At 36.9% G+C, this 17,726-nt stretch overlaps 1 protein-coding gene across 2 annotated transcripts in view; it reads right to left on the bottom strand.

Moving 5' to 3' along the window:
- Nucleotides 1-17,726, bottom strand: part of ADAMTS19 (ADAM metallopeptidase with thrombospondin type 1 motif 19) — a 130,590-nt gene that overhangs the window by 2,994 nt on the left and 109,870 nt on the right. For both annotated transcript variants that reach the window (XM_059874150.1, XM_059874151.1), the window contains 2 exons: nt 16,411-16,563; nt 762-939 (listed from right to left, as the gene is read on the bottom strand). In XM_059874150.1, the coding sequence (XP_059730133.1) occupies nt 762-939; nt 16,411-16,563 (331 nt within the window). The remainder of the gene's footprint in view (nt 1-761; nt 940-16,410; nt 16,564-17,726) is intronic.

Here is a 17,726-nt window from a genome sequence, read left to right as displayed (position 1 = left end):
GTTGGACAGGAGGATTTATCTTAACATGGCTCTGGAAAATCAGCTGGAGATGGTGTGCTGTCTTAGAGCAAGGCTTTGAATATTCCCGTCATGCTCAAGATGCAGATGAATGATTAGGGGAACTAAAGATAATCATCATCAACAATGCACTAGGAAACAAAACCCACCAGAACTAACAGTTCTGTAGTTATATAATAACACAATTTCTTTAAGAACAGAAGAGACCTGAGTTCTGCCAGGTACAGCAAATCTCTTCATTCAAATTAATTTTCCTTCACACATCCTAATACATCAGGCATAGATGTAGATTTGAACTAAAGACAAGTAGAAAGAGCTCTTTGCATTTAAAGAACAAATAAGGGCCTCCTTGATCTCACAAATATCAAGAGAACATAGTTTGCAACATTTTTAAACAGAAAAGAAGGTATTTTCTTACTTTAGAAAGAGTTGATAAAATTGGGTAAATATATATAAAAGCATATATGTTTATAGTGTCTCTAATATAAATATATTTTCATATGGAACATTTTGTTCCCTTAATATCATACAGTCTCATAATAAGGACATTCCTTGGATACCAAAACCCTTCACCATTCTTAGTTACAGTTTCTGATGTACATACTCAAAACCTGAGGCAGTAAGATCAGTCTCTGCATAGAATTTAAATCTCCTGAATACCTCCTGACTTCTGTTTCTAAACTGGGATCATCGTAACTGTATGGAGAGAAAGATCTGAAAAGAGATTCGTTATCTTTGCTTACCTAACCTGGGTGATGTTATTGTATTAACATTAATTTTCTCATTGCAGGGATGGAGATGACAGGGTCTGTAGGCTGCAGGTTTTTCTGAAGAAAAGCATTCATTGCCATGCCTTCCCGTGATCTTGTGCATGCACTGAATGACTCGAGACTGCATTCCTTTGCCACAGGTGACGGAGCACTGGAACACACAGGAGACACATTCATTGGAAAGGTATTTTTGCCGGTAATCATGAACATGAAAAGCCAGTCCACGTGAAGTGAGTGGCTGCTTCTTCAGATGTCAGCATTCCAAGATTTCTGAATTCTATTCCATTAGCTAAATGAAAATCAATTTCAAAAGCACAAATTAATTAACAGTATTAATTGAAGAACTCACTCCAGCATCCTATTGCTGTCCAAGTCCATTTTGTAGAGCCTGCTATGAAATTCAAATACAGCAGTGTGCCTGGAGGAAGCAAACATTAGTCTCTTGTATCTATATACAAATTTACTCTTATTAGAGGTTAAAGTGATGGTAAAACTATTCACAGATACTAGCAGAGAGAAGAATTTTTAATAAAGCCATTAGTTAACCACAGCAAAAGTACTCTTTCTGCTGAGCATAGTTTATGCCTCCTGTCTTTGTATCACATCTCCATGTTTTCACATGTGTCTCACAAATAAAACACACAGTGTGAGACATGATGCCTGGCCTTTAATTAATCTTGACATCTTGTTGCCACAGAGAATGAGGTAAGAAAATAAAACAACTGAGCACTGTAACAATGGTAACATTTTACTTCTATCACAGTAACATATTAGAGTGAAAACTTGGGCAGTGCTGCACAGATGCTTATAAAACCTATTCCAAACAAACAAAAAAAACCCAAACGAAAATATGCTTTTGCCTTTTCTGACTTTTTGTGAACAAAATTTCATAGGACATGAATTACTTTCCTGTCCATTTGACTCACATGCTATTAAAAAATACATTTTGGAATTTTATCCTAGCCTCTAATGATTTTGACTCAAGTACATAGAAATTTGACCAAGTTCTACAGAAATTTTCCATATAGAACATCTTCAAATCCTAGTCAGTTTCTTGTAATGAATAATGTAAGAGCTCAGGCTGCAATCCTGAAAATGTTTTTCTAAAAATTTTTATTACATAAATATTCAGATTATATTTCCTTGGGAGGCTTCAAGAAGCAGCTGAAAAAAAAAAAAGAAATAAGAAAGAGAAGGAGAAGGTGCCATAATAAAAAATGTTTCCCAGACATCCTGTCTCGAGATAGAGAAGTATAGTTTTCTTAAAGGATGAATAAATTTTGGCTATATGAAACCCTAAACAAGTTTTTACCCTTTTGTTTGGTTATCTATTTGCATTTAAGTGACAATTTAAACACCCACCTGGAAGAAAGATTTACACATGCTAAGTGGGAAATAGAGGGTTTACACAACAAAATGTGCATCAAGAGAAGGGAGACTCCTGTCTTTTGGACTCATAAGACTCCAAAAGAGCTACCAAAAAGTAGGATATACACTTGGATGTTTTCACAAGGGACTGAACTTGTAACCACATGAAACCAAACACTGGCATTTTATAGAGGCAGCAAGTGGACTTGGTTTTGCTCCTGTTCTCAGTGAGCCAATACAGAACTGTATCTTGCTAAGTTAAACAGATACAGACTCCATGAGGCAAGGCATATAAAGATATTAAATTATTATTACACTGTTGTCTATTCATAACAACCACAGTATAACACATGAACAAACATATGATTTACAGGAGGGAAATCAGTACTGATTTATTTTCAAAGTATGCTATCAAATCTAGTATACTGCTGTAAAATTGCATGAGAAAAGTCTCCCAGCAGAACTGCCCTTTTTGAATTCTCAGCCTTTTCTCTGTGCAGCTAAAAATAATCTGAGTTCCTATAACAGTTAACATTATGCACATGGTCAACATGTAAAATCACACATACACCGACATGAATTTTATCCTCAGTGGCAGATGGAACATAGATTTTAATTTTGCCAAAATTCTGACCCCTCCTTAAATTCCTCTCATCATAGTTTCAGAGATATTATTTATTTTTGGAATATTTTAATCAAGTTAAAATTGAGACAGTAGAAAAGAAAAATTAAAAAAGGTGAAAAAAGGGCAAAACTAAAACTACAGCACAAAGAGAAAACAAATGTGAGAGTAAAAGGAAAATGAAGGTGATATGATGAAGCTAATATGTTGAAGATCTCTAATAAGGAAAGATAATCTTTAAATGTTATCACAGTGACCTTAATTTAGAGTAATATTACACGCAGCATTAATTTTTTTTTTCCTTCAAAAATTAGAATGTTTATCAACCAAAGTTAGAGTATGTGCAAATGTGTGGTATTCCTTTAGTCAGCTGCAGAGAAGGAGGATATGGGCAGGTCAACCTGGTACATAAGATCTCCAAAAAAAATTTCTCTGCCCTGAGGTCATCCTAGAGTGAGTAGGTGCAATTCAGCCACCTGGAATACTGGAGGGGAGAATGGGATTTGAAAAATACTAGTCTTTTGCTAACAAAATGGGTTCCAATGGTTTATCTGCTAATTGGTAATGCCAAAAAATTAATGTATGCAGGTGCCTTTGTGAAGAGCACTCTGGCAGCAGCCACATCAACGCTACATCAAATGAGCTCTGGCTTGGAAGTTTGTTGGGACTGCAACTGACACAACAAGCAACAAACAGACAAATCTCTCAGCTAGTCAGTGTTTAGATCTGAATTTCTATGCAGAATATGGCACAATTTTGGCATTAAAATCTTAACTGGTGAATTAATATCCTTTAAATAACTGAGCCTGCACTGGCCCTGGTGAAATATTCCAGAGTGTTATGAAGCATTACAATGTAGTTTTCCATCCCAAGATGTAGAGATCTTGCAAACAATTAGTCTTGCTTGACCTACTTATTAATATCACAATTTTAGAAACTAACATCAAAGGATGATTAAAAGAAATGTCTCACTTCATATAGGAAATACGTGGCAAAGCAGAAAATAGAAAAAATTGTGATCTATGTTCTTTTATTTTCACAGAAATGTACTAAATTTTAACAGTGCGTTTATTCTTATTTCTTAAAAAATGGAACTTACTAAGTCTTGCAAGATGCTTGCTGAACATTGGGAAAAATCAGGGCTACCCCGGTGATTTGCAATACAAAACTTTTAAACTTAACCTAGTCAACATGCAAGTTAAGCAAGATTTTTCCAAACACCTAGGGTTTTAAAATCAATGAGGCATCTGATATGCATGCTGTGCTCTTCTAAGTTCACCAAGCAGCAGCAGCAGCAGCAGCAGCAGCAGTGGTGATGTCTCACTTTGAAATTAAGAATTCTACTGACTGGAAGCCAGAAAAAAAAAAAACCTTTTTACCATAAAAGCTCATATCAGCTACTAGCTATATTAGCTTATATTTAAAATAGTATGAAATAGGGAAAGCATCAGGCATTTAGCAGTGCACTTGCTAGCTACACAGACAAGGACTGAAGTTTCTTTGTCCATGATGTCCGTGTCTTAAATGTGAGTTTGTCTTGCAAACACATCAACCAACTGCTGCGTTGGTTTTTGTGTGTGTAACTGAGAGTAGACACTGAACACTGAAGAATAAAAGTAATTTGTATTTTTATTCTTTATCCTGTTCTGACTTCACTAGGAGACACCTCAACTTCTGCAGATGTTAGATGCACTTCACAGCAACATCTCTGACCCTCATTTTGACACTCATTTTACTGTATATGCCTGTGTACATTCAAGCTGAAGCACACTCTTCCAAAACTGCCTCCCAAACTTGCCTTACCTTTGGATTTCTCTCACTGCAAATATTTAATCTGAGGTAACTATATTTCACTGGATATGCAGCTGTCACATTTTAGGTAGTGCTTACGGTATGTAGTTGAAGCTGTTTAGGTTCTGTATATTCCTAGACTTTGCATGTTTAAAATTCTAATAAAGCTTTTAATTTCAAAGAAATAAAAAAAAATTTTCACTTTTACACATTAATCAGTGAATTTAATCAGAAATCAATTTAACTGTCAAAACTGCTTGCATTTTTTCTGTATATATATATATATCTATATATATAGATATAGATATAGATACATATATTTTATAGAAAATGCCCACTCCCAACCAGTATATAGCATTTTCATTAATTCAGCAGGTTTCAGGCTAATTTACACCCACAGCTTTTGTTATCAGTGAATGAAGAATACATTTCCATAGTTCTTCCCACTTTATCTCCCCACATGTCAGTCTTGCCCATGCAATACTTTATTTTTGTGGAGGTTAATTACATTTTACTTCTCACTATTCAGATGACCTACACTTTAAGGCCATGTACCTGATTAGCAAAAAATTCCTGTAGGACAACTGTATTTGTAGGTTTAGACTAAATGTTCTAATACACAGCCAGAGGGTTTTTTTTATGCGGCTGTTAATCTGTGCATCTTGGACACAGTCCTAAAGGTACTGTAAAACCATTCAAGCAGCAAGACATGTAAAACATTCTTGTTAAAGATTACCAAAAATTCCTGTGTAAAGATAAAATTCAGCTATTTTTAAAAAAATACTTTTTTTCCAAAAAAAAAAAAATCTTACCACCCTGTTTGCATTTTGTCCAACTTTTGAACTTCTTTTAGATATAATTTCAAGGACAGAAACCTAGGTGTTAAATATAACAATTCTTACACTTGGCATGCACACCCGCTACCCAAGATTCCTTCTTTCTGTTCCCTGCCAAAGATATATATTCTGGAGAGAATACATATTCCCAAAGCCAACAGCTGAGGAAGTTGCTGTAATGTGTTAGCTGCTTCCAGCTGGCCTTCATGAGAAGTAGGAATTCCTAAATTAAGGGAAAAATTGTCACTGGCAGACAGTAATGGTCAAAACGTGTCTTTCTGCCAAGACAACAGACAATCACTGAAGAGGCTGATACAATCCACAATGAAAAAGCCAATCTGTGACAGTATTAACAGAATTGACTTGGACAATTTATTTTTGAGAATAAGTGGACTGCTCAATAAAAGGTTTTACAAGTCTAAGTAGCATTCAAAGCAGGCTGATGTGCCTCTAAGGAAACTCAGTGATGAGTTTTACTGGAAATTATTAGCAGAGCATTCCTAATCATTTATGTATAGGTTCATCAGTTCCAGCTTTTAAGCAGCTTCAACCTTTTCATGAAGTGAGTGTGAAACAAGAATAGCAAGCAATCAGACTTTAGCAGCAGGATTCATATTTGCTAACATGCTTGCAAAATCTTCTTCTGTTTTGTCTTTTATGAAGCCTGCATTTGAAGGCAGGTAGTAGATAATGTGGTACTTTTTTTTTTTCAGCAAAAGATTCGTACTGAGTTTGACAATATTCTTAAAGATTACCTAAATCAAGAAAATAATCTGCAGTTTATTTAAGTCTTTTTTTTTCCTTTTTTTTTTTTGTTATAAAGGGATTTCTGAATAGTGTAGCAAAAAGAGGGACTGACGGATACAAGCATAAGATGGAGTCTGAGTTCTCACATGCATCATTTCCAGGAAGGTCTTTCTGCCTCTCTCATTTCTGACACACCCAACACCTCAGTATGCCAAATTTAAAATTCAGAACTTGTGCTAAGTTTAGCTAAAAAAGTATCTGCTGTTGGTCTCTTCTAAGTTTAGCAAGTTTGAGTTGTGCCTATTTATTTTATTTTATAGTCTTCTTTTTCACCTTCTTCAACCCACTGCCCCCCATTTTTTTATTTATAGCTCTTCTTTCCAGGGTAAGAAGATACAAGATTCAAAAATAGATAAGATTTTAAATTAAGACAGACAGAGCTCCAGCTCCCTTGATAAACATGAGATAGCATTCCCATGGAGGAAATCCTCATCACCTCATCTCAACAATTTGAACCTTTCTTTTCTCTCATTTTTTTTTCTTTTTTTTTTTTTTTTTTTTTTCTTCACTGAACCCTTTTTAAGGCCCCATGCAGAACAATTTGGTTGTTTGGCAGAGGAGGCAAAACTGCCTTTGGTATCAAGACAAGAAGCAACTGAAAGTCTATGAGCTGATTAAAAAAGGAAATTTTTTTTTTCCAAGTCAGTATGTATGTATCTATTCTTCACTGCCTATCTACCCTGAATCAATAGTGGGGTTGGGTAGGCTTGAATCTGAATGGGCTCTCTGGACTCAGCTTGGAAGTGGAAAATTCTTTGTCTCCATGTGAAACCCAGGTTCCATGGCCCAATTTCTTTTTGGGTGAATTAATGAAACACAATCATCCTCTTAGGAGTTTAAAAAATGGGATTATTTCAACGACAAAAGTTTGTTCTCTTAGAGACAACCTGGAGTCCAAATCCATAAAAAACCTGAGACTCTATTACAGCCTGCCATTTCCCCCTGATATCCGGGAAGGTATCAGCATTTTTCTCTCATCACTAATGACCTATTTCAAAGCATGGACAAATCCTGTAACACCGTAACAGATCTAGAAAGCCAAGTTCCTCTATGTGCTCCAGATGTACGTACACACCATTTTAAATTTTGTAGTTACACTTTCTATAAATCTATATTTAATACAAAAACACATTCAAGTTTTGAGGCAATTTAAGTATACCTGAAATAGTTATCTATTCTTATTTAGGACTTCAGACACACTGCTAAATAGTATTTGACATCATAACACTGGTAGACTTAACAAATTTTAGCCTTGCTTGTGCACCTCTACCTGGGTGCTGCTGCAGGGATCCCCTGTTAGCGAGGAAACAGAAATAAATTTTAGCTGTGGATTTGTGGTTGTCCCAGATGCCTGCCTGTGCTGACTCGCACATGGATATATTACTGCCACTAGTGCTTAGCAATGAACAAGACATTATTACATTTCAAACTTTCATATCTGAGATATCATTGCATGGTATTTTGGCAGGAGATGACCGTCCATTCATTAGGACTATCACACATTCAAATAAGAAGCTGGAAACAGTTAGATTTAATCTTTCTGATTAAATTAGTGGAGTATGCTATTCTGGAATGATGAAAACAAATTCTTAAAATTAATTTGAAATATTAGCCTTTGACTATATGATTATATTACCATGCATGACAATGCTAGCCTGATGCCCAGTAGAAAACCTTGCATGGTTACAACTTAACATCACAAAGTAATTAAAGGATTACAGTATTTCTAATGAAAAGACAGGTCACAAAAACCACTAAGGACACAATGGAAATTTCAAATGAGGGAAAATTAAACCTCCAAGAAAATCCTTTCTTTAAAAAATTTCTATTTTATCTATTTACTTTTCAGAAATCAAAGAAACATATGTCAAAAAGCTCTTCTGTTCAACACAGAAATAAGCACTGTCCTTTAAATATCATCACACTATGTGGCACTTTAAAGTTTTTCCAGTAGGTTGAACAAATGAGAGTTCTTTTCTGATAATGACTTCCAATCACTTTATCTATCAATTTTAAATAATGAAGATCTGAAATAGCACGTGACTCACCTAAATGGCTATGAAAGACATTAAAAAACCAAAACATAAAAAACCTATGAGTTTACAAGGAAACTGAATCCACAGGACTTTTATTTAGCTGAAATACAAGAAAAAAATCATAGAATCAGTTACGCTGGAAAAGATCTTTACGATATTGAGGCAAACCCTTAACTCAGCACAGCCAAGTTCATTACTAAACCATGTCCATAAGTAACGCAACCACATGGCAACTCCACTATTTGCCTGGGCAGTCTGTTCTAATGCTTGAGAGCCCTTTTGCTGAGGAACTTTTCTCTAATATTCAATCTGAGCCTCTGCTGGCTCCTCTTGAGACTATTTCTTCTCATTCCCTCACTTGTTACCTGGAAGCGGAGACCAAACCCACCTCACTACAAACTCGGAGGGATTTGTTGAGAGAGGAAAGGTCTACCCTGTGCCTCCTTTCCTCCAGGCTAAAGAGCCCCAGCTCCCTCAGCCACCCTTCACTTATACTCCAGACCCTTTACCTCTGTTGCCCTTCTCTAGATATGCTCCAACACTTCAATATCTTTCTTACAGTGAAGGGCTCTAACCTCAACAGCTTCACCAGTGCCAAGCACAGAGGGATGATCACTGCCCTGGCCCTGCTGGCCACGCTATTGCTGCCACAGACCAGGATGCCATCAGCCTTCTTGGCCGCCTGGGCACAGCTGGCTCATGTTCAGTCACTGCTGACAAGCACCCCCAGGTCCTTTTCAGCCAGACAGCTTTCCAGACATTCTGCTCCAGCCTGGAGCACTTTCTGGGGTTGTTGTCATCCAAGTACATGATCCACCACTTGGCCTTGCAGAAACTCTTACTGCTAGCCTCAGCCCAAAAATTCAGCAGGTCCTTATCCCTTTGCACAGCTTTTCTATCTTCAGCAAGTCAACATTTCCATGCAAACTGGTGTTGTCTGTGAACTCACTGAGGGTGCACTTGATCCCCCTGTCAAGATCATCAATGAAGATGTCAAACAGAACTGGCCCTACACTAAGCCCCAGGGAGCACCTCTTAGTGGCCAAGTGGCTGTAACTCCATTCACCACTCCTCTGTGGGACAAGCCATACAAATAGTTGTTAATTCAGCAAAGAGAGCAGCTGTCCAAGCCATGGGCTGCCAGCTTTTCCAGGAGAATGCTGTGGGAGACAGTGTCAAAGGCTTAGGCCCAGGTGAACAACATTCACTGCTTTTTCTTCATCCACTAGGAGGATAACTCTGTCTTTGAAGGAGATCAGGTTAGTCAAGAACTGCCTTTTATAAACCATATGCTGGCTTTTATTACATGCTGACTGGACCTGATCATGCACTAAACTCCAGCTGGGACTTGACCCTTCTAATTTTCTTCCTGCATAACCTCACAACATCCTTGTAGAGCTCCTGAATTTTCTGCCCCTTCTTTCCAAAGGCCAGAAACTCTTTTTCCACCCAAGTTACAGCCAAAGCTCTCTGTTCAAACAAGGCAGTCAGCTCATCTTTCAGCACAAGGGGACAGAAAATTCTTGCACCTTTAAGATTTCTTTCTTAAGGAGTGACTAGACTTCCTGGACTCATTTGTCATTCAGGACTGCATCTGAGTCAAGTCAGGCAATCGGTCTTCTAAACATGCCAAAGTCTGCCCCCTGGAAGTACAAGGTGGCAGTTCTGTTGCCCCCTCTCCTAACTGTTTTGAAAACTGAAAACTATTGTTTCATGGTTGCTGCACTCAAGACAGCTGCTGAAACAATTATTTCAAAATAATTTTTCAAGATTCAGTTATCTCTTACATTTTTAAAGTATTTTCATCTTTTGCCTTATTATAAACAATCAGGAAACAGCAAAAAAGTGACCTCATAGATTAAACCAAAATAATGAAAATCAAACAAAAAATATTTTGAGATAAGAATTTCAAAGAATATCAAGCTTGTCACAAGAATAAACACATGAAGCAGTATGTTATTTAGCTGCATAGAATACAAGATAACAGAAACATGAAATAATAAAAAAATCCAACAAAAATAAGCTAGATCCCACAAGAAAAAACGGATCACATAAATTTTAACAGAACCCAAGTGAATCAGCTCTAAGAATTATGCATTTGCAGATGACAGAATTAGAGATACTGAGGAAAAATTTGGAAAGAGAGAGATGACTTTAGATATGGAGATACACCAGGCAAAAGAATGTCTAATTCACCAAGTCTGAGCACCAGACCATTTATCTACCTGCTGAAAACACACATCAGCCTTCCAGAAGATCCACCGTTCAAAGATCCCAGTGTCCTCAACAAAAACTGGCAGGCATTTCTGAGAAAGCGCATAGCATATAAAGGACATTACTTCTCTTCAGCAATTTCCAAGAAGGTCTTCCTTCACTTAAGTGTGCATATGTAAATCCCCTGAGCAGTAACGTATGGCCTAGCACTGTAAAACTCAAAAGCAGAAAAGTTTGGAAATTTGTATCTGCTTGGGTATAGGCTGTACTACAATGACTTGGAAGACACAAGCAGTAAAGGAGGTGATGGAAAGCTGTGAATGCTACTCTCTGTAACTTCCGCATTTCTGGAATATGACATGTGGTGCATGACACAGCTTTTCTCCTTCAGCTGGCTATCCGAGGGATCACTACACCCAGTCAATCATACTTATTAATTTCAAAGAGTGCTAACAACTGGTACAAGAAATAGCAGCTCCACTGCTTTCCTTATAGCAGAGGTTTCAGTCTGTTGGTAGAACCACAGAATATTTTGGCGGGAACCAGGACACAGAAAATTTATAGAGCTGCCTAGAGATTCAAAGTCAATGGCTGCATACTAATAGCAACAGCATTTCACTCTGAAATATTGGTGGGCATAACCAAACAAAACCAGAACTTATTTATAATGTTTTCAATGACCTATTTTAGCAGCAATTTTATCATTTTACTTCTGTTACCAGGGAGTAAAAAACCCTAGCTTGTTCAAGGATATTTCAGATCTCATTTCTTTTGGAATTTCCTAGACTTCCTCTAACTGTTCAGGTTTATGAAGGTGATTTAGAAGTCAATCTTTTCACTACAGATGTGTGTCTCTACAGAAGACATCTCAACCTGCTTCCCTGGAAACCACTTTTTAAAATCATCAGAGTCCGAAACAATTTTGTTCAATTGCTGAATGCATCAGTGTTACCCTTTTCTTCCTCTGTCAGGCAGACACAAGAGTGTCTCCCAACAATATAAGTGTAAGTGCACCTCCTTCTTCCCTGCACTGCTCCTTCAGGTGGCACTGTGCAGCACGCTGTACATTGTGTGGCAAGACTGTGGTTGCAGGGACACATTTAAACAAGGAGCTGCACTTGCCTCCACCACATGCTGCCATCTTCCAGGCATCATCCTCTAGCTATGAGGGTTGGTTTTCTGCACGTGCACCCTTCTTTCTGCACTACACCATCTCTTGTACTCCATGTTAAGGCCATTTTGGGAACAAACTTGTCCGCCCTTGATGAAAACACAAAAGGTAATGTATAATGGTGGTAACTTCTGCTTAAGACCCTCTCCTAGGACACATAGGGAACAACGGATTTAAATTTTTTTCTTTCTTTTTCTTTTCATTATTTATTTGATTATATAGTTCTCCCACTACTATTCCACTTGTCAAGTAAGACAGCAAGCATCTTTCAGCAGGAGCTGCTTGCTTCTTTTGTTATTGTTCATTTGTGCTTTGTTTTCCTCTGAGCCTAGGAAGGTTCAGTCCTGATGGGAACTATTAAGATGTACAACAACTTAAATATTTTCTAATATAACGACACTTACAGATAATGCAAATTGAACAAAAACACTTGCAATTACATTTTGATTCCCCCAAACTTCTTACACTAAAGATGCTTGAAGCAGAAAAACAACAAAGATATCTTAGTAGATCTAAGCATGAAACAGATACCAGAATCTCCCATTTACAAGTGATTTTCTGGGTGTGCAAAATAGGTGATATGTACTTTTAAAATCCTTTCCAGTCTTATTAGTGGTTTTTTCTGTTATGAAAGGTGGTCTCATTCTGTTTTTCAAGCAACTAACATGACATTATATTTATTCCAGCCAAAATTCTGCAGTATATTGATCTAAAAACCACTTTCTATGAAACAAAAGATGATAATATTATTAATATTACAGGACTGGTTAGAAACTTATAAAATCTCCCAATGTAATTTCATTTTATTGACATCTTCCATATAATTTGATCATGCTTCATTTCTGAAACAATGACATGCATCATTTGCTGCAAATTAATTATATTTAAGTCAATATGACTTGATTACATAATTATTTTAACTTCTATTATTTCACATTGCATAATTGCTTTGTCCATACATCTACTGTTAGTGTTATATTTTGACTTATGTCCAGCACTATTCTATTCCAAGAATCTAAAAGAGATTAATAAATTTGGATGGGGATCCGAGGAAAAAAAACAAGGCTAATTCGCTTGTCAGTAGAAACATAACATTAATTTAATCCTTTTTTTTTTAATTGGAGGAGATCAGTTGAGTTTGTTTGCTGTGGAAATTTAGAGTTTAAATGTTTAAGCACACAAAATAAAGGCTAAACTTCCCATGCCCTTGAATAGTTAGTAAAAAAAGTTTGTGGGCATTTACTTCTCTGCATTTACGCATGTTTTTTGATTGGGGAAGAAGGCAAACAATCCTTATGACTGATATCTGCATTCTGCACCCCTCAGTAGATGTCTCTGTGAATCTGTCTCCCCGTAACAACTGGAGACTTGACTTCCTCTGACTACATACACACACACACACACACACACACACACACACACACTCTCTCTCTCTCTCTCTCACTCTCTCTCTCTCTCGGGAGCATTGTATGTACTGTCTGAAATAAATAATTTGGAATAGACCATGAATTCTGGGATTCATCGGTGTAAAAACTAAGCAGTTGCCTCAGATGCCCTTCCAGACTCAGTGGAAAAAAAAAGTAGGAGATTAACCTTTGCTTCATGTTTTTTCTTCTTTAGGCTATAGACAAAGTGAACTGCATGCCAGCCGTTGGGACCACTACTCCAGAGGTCATATTTGACTCCTCAGCATCTCTGGTCTAACATTTAGAAATTCTGCTGCTGCTCCATCTTTAGTTTCTGCAGAATGCATCCTTTTACCAATCTTTTTTACAACTTACGCCACATTATCTTCTCTGATCTCCTATAGACACATACTGTGTATCTCTTCATCTTACAAATTGCTGCTCCTAAATTCTAGTTCGTTGTCTGGACTTTTGATCCTATTTTTCCTTGCTGAATGATATAATATTATATCAAAGTTTTAAATTACCATTTTCAATACCCACTTTCCAAATTATTCTCTGTTCCAAAATTAATCCTGCTTCTCATGCTTCATTTATTCTGACAATGGTCTGAAAAGTGTGATAGTAGCAGAAAAAAATATACACATTTTCCTACATAAAATACCATAGACAAGCCCTTTGAGCACCCTATGCTGCTGAAATTTAGGTGTTTTTTGGAGAATGACTTCTACAATGATGTGTCCTTTCATAAGCTGTGCAGATGTGTAAACATGCAGTTCACGTGAATTTAATTTCATGTCTCCTCAGCCTATTTGTTTATACTTAAGTGATGAATGCCTCTGAGCATGATCCTGTCCTTGTATGGCTTTGAAATGGGTAGCCAGTGGGCAGCTCAGCAAGGGACGCTGTTGCTAACAACACCTTGCCCTAGATGGTGCTAGAATAGCTATGGTCTCTAAGCATTTCTCATTTGAAGGTAACTCTCACGTTGTTAGGCAGGATATGCCATGGATGGCATATACTGGGAAGATACAATGTCATTGGTAGTGTACTGGCTAGGTACTGGCTCCAGAAGCTCAGTTTGAGCTTTTATTCTTCCCTTTCTCATCATACCTATATTCCTCACAAAGGTGGGCACAGAGCCTGAGGGATGTTACAAACAGCAATTTTTAGCATATTGACCCACTGTATTGACTTAAACACCACAACAGAGTTAAATAATGCACACAGGTCAGGTTGTACAGACTTCTTTTAGATTGAGTTTTAGAAGAATTACTATCTCCATAATTGATCTATTGGAGTTTGGGATTTTGGTCAAATTTCCTTTGATCTTGGTATTGTTAAAACACAGAGCTCAAAAACTATTTGATCTTCACGTGACTATACCAATAAAACAAATTAACTTTGTTACAGCACTCCATAATTATTAATCATGTTATCCTTTCAGTAATAGTGCAATTTAAGCTTAATTTAAAATTATGTCTGGGGGGTTCAAAGGAAGCAGCAAAGTGAGTAAAGATATTAGGCCTCTTGTTTCAATGTGTGAGAAGCGTCATCTTAAGTTTTCAAGTCAAGTCTTGGCATTAACTAGAGAGAACTTGGCTCTGCTCAAAGGAACAGACTTCTGTCAATGTCAAGAGTAATTCTAAAGAGTAAAAACTGTGAACACAGAAGGCTGCATTGAACCTCTGGGTAAGAAACAAACAGAGCAGAGACTAACATTTATCTCAGCTTTTAAATTTGTTTTCACTATTGCAGACATATTAGCATGTATGCCATGACTTCATGTTGCTTTGTACTCCTTTAATGAAACAGAAGAGTAACAGAGAAAATTGACATCTAACAGAGAAATTGACATCCAAATATCTTTTAAATTGAACTTGTGTCTCTATAGAGAAATAAAGGTATCTATTTTTTACTATAAATCTTAGAAAATCTCTGCTGCACAAGTCACAGTCAGACTGCATGTTAACTGTTCAAAAGATTTTGACAATTTCATATTTCCTTGTGTCCTAGTTTTGAAGTTCAAAGTGCAGTTTAGGTGAGAGTGTTACAGCTTTGACTCTAGGAGGAGAGCAGGAAATACAAAATTGCAGTAAATATTAAACAAGAAGATATAAGTTTTGGTACACTCATCTATGACATGGTTATTTGTGAAAGGCACTGAGAGGATAAAGTTCTTCGCTCCAGAGGGCACTGGGAACACAGTGTAACTGTCTCGGCATACCCACACAGCCTCAGCAAGCCCAATTTGAATGACTGCTTCAATTAAGAAAGCAGATGGTGATTTCTCCATGGTTTACTTCCTACTGGTGCTAGTGCTAAATGAGGCAGGTTTTAACCATAGTTATGTAGTACAGAAATGGAAATACTAAACATTATTGCCAAACATATCTTCTTGTAAAAGTAATACTGCTACTGAGAGTTAGTTGCTTCTGTTGTTTAAAAAAATTAATGGTTATACTATGTGCTTTTGAAGTAGCTAGTTACTCACAGAGTACTTGCTGCTAATTCTTGGAAGGCTGGCTAGCCATACACTGCTGGCTTTAGTCCTTGTTTCCAGCTCCTACATCACATGAAAGACAACTAAAAATACATTAAATACTTCTCCATACAAGCAAGTTTAAAAAATGCTGCAATAATGTGAGGTGCTGAAAGTAAAAGTGTTGTGTGCAAAATTATGAGGAGAAACAAAGGAAATAAAAAAAAATTACAATCTTTCTGCTAAAGTGTGGTCTTTGATACAGCAAGAGAAAACCCTGACAAGGTTCAATTTCAGAATTTCAGCATGTTTTGGGTTCTACAAAACTGTAATAGATATTGAAGGCCAATCACAGATCTAACCAATATTGTTTCTTACTGTTTGGCCTATGCTTATCCACCTCTCAGAACACAAATGCCAAGGAAATAATGTAATGACAGTTATGTTGAATGTCCATAATTATAAAAAAATAAAAGAAAAACAGTAATAGATGCTTCTGACATGCTAAATGGTTTATGTGGAAATTTAATAGGCTAAAGGTGCTACTGTATAAGACTGGAAGGTGTACATTACTGGAACCACAAATAAAATCTGCAAACACAAATTAACAAAATATATGAATGGTAGGGCTGGAGCTGGGCTGCAGTTTCTGAAGATGCTTGCCTGCCTACTGACACGTTCAAGATTTATCTCACATTTACTTTATATTCTTGATTTTTATTTATACTGTAGGCTCACTGTGACTACCAGTTTAGGGTTTTTTTTGTTTATAGCCTTATTGTTCCCTCAGCTGGGACATCTGTACGCTTTTGATAAGAGCAACTCTTACTAAGAACTCAACTTGCAAAGTGTGTGATGCTGGGAGGCACCAGTATCAAGGATTACTCACCTTAGACCAGTCTCCCATTCTCCAGACATAGCATTTGGAATAGTCCTCACAGTCTTCTGCTTCTTTAGGTCTTGTGGACAAAACACATTTCTTGCGTGGATTGGTGCACCTCACAGTCCGATGCCGTACTCCCTTACCACACTTGACAGAGCACTGTTGGAAAAAATGGTTTTTCAGATTTCTACAAAATTCACTTACCCCATTTCATCCCCTTCTATATGACTTCTGCCAGGTCAGCATAAATATTTCACCGCTTCAGTGATCTCCTAACTTCCAACCTTCAAAAGCATCGTTATTAGATTTATTAAAAAAGAAAAACTGAACAAAAATTCCTTAGGGGACAGAATGATTATTGACTCATTTTTACCTAAAATTAGATAAAAAATTACTTGCTTAAGGACAAAATAGTCTTTGGAATAAGAAAATATCCAAGAAGTCATGATTAAACGAATGTAAAATGTTACACTAAAAATATTAGGCAATCTTTCTTCTTCCAATGAAATGAAATACAATGAAAGAAAATCAAAATAACATTCATAGGAATAAGATATGAAGCAACTTAAGAAAAGCTCTGTTAGTGTCCAATAGCCTTTTTTGGGAGGAGGAAAAAAATGTATAATGGAAAAGTAAATACTCCAAAACGATGCAAGAATCCAGACTGAACTTGAAAATTCAAAGTCACTATAAAGTCAGCATGTGAAAGCTCTTTTCAAGTTGCTCAGAAGGTCCTAATCTATGGGTTTTTTCCACCATTCCCACTTACACAGCCAAAAATGATGCCATTTCCTTCTCAAAACATTATCACTGCTTTTGATCATCCCACTGCTTGCAGTTCAAAACTCTCCTCTGCCAAGCTGATTATAACCACAGGAAGAACTAATGGCTAGCTTCCTACATAATGGTGATAGTAGGAATGGCCACGGGAAATACCTCGCTCTTCAAAAAATATTTATTGCTTCCAACAAAAACATGCTCTCTCATTTCTCATCTCTCAAGTAAAACAAACTGACTAAACAATCTGTGATTCTGATTTCTTTTACTCATCTCTGTAAATGGATGCCTTTCTTCTCACAACCAGCTCTCGCATCATAAAACTGTGTACCACACCAGAAACTGCTGGTATTTATATCTCCTATGTCAACCTTAGCATGTGCTTTTCATCTTTGAAAACATTCCCTGTTTGATAGCTCTTTCTTGCTTGGGGATCAAGGAGTTCTGCTGAGTAGAGCAATTCAAAGAAGGGACTGCACATTCAGAAGCTGCTATTCGTATTTTGATCACAGAGGGATCCATAGCACAGCTTCTAGTATGGCAGC

This window comes from Haemorhous mexicanus, chromosome Z (genome assembly GCF_027477595.1).
Source record: "Haemorhous mexicanus isolate bHaeMex1 chromosome Z, bHaeMex1.pri, whole genome shotgun sequence".
In the NCBI taxonomy this organism is placed as follows: Eukaryota; Metazoa; Chordata; class Aves; order Passeriformes; family Fringillidae; genus Haemorhous; species Haemorhous mexicanus.
Note: the sequence above shows the minus strand (reverse complement) of the source record. Positions and strands in the feature narration are given on the sequence as shown.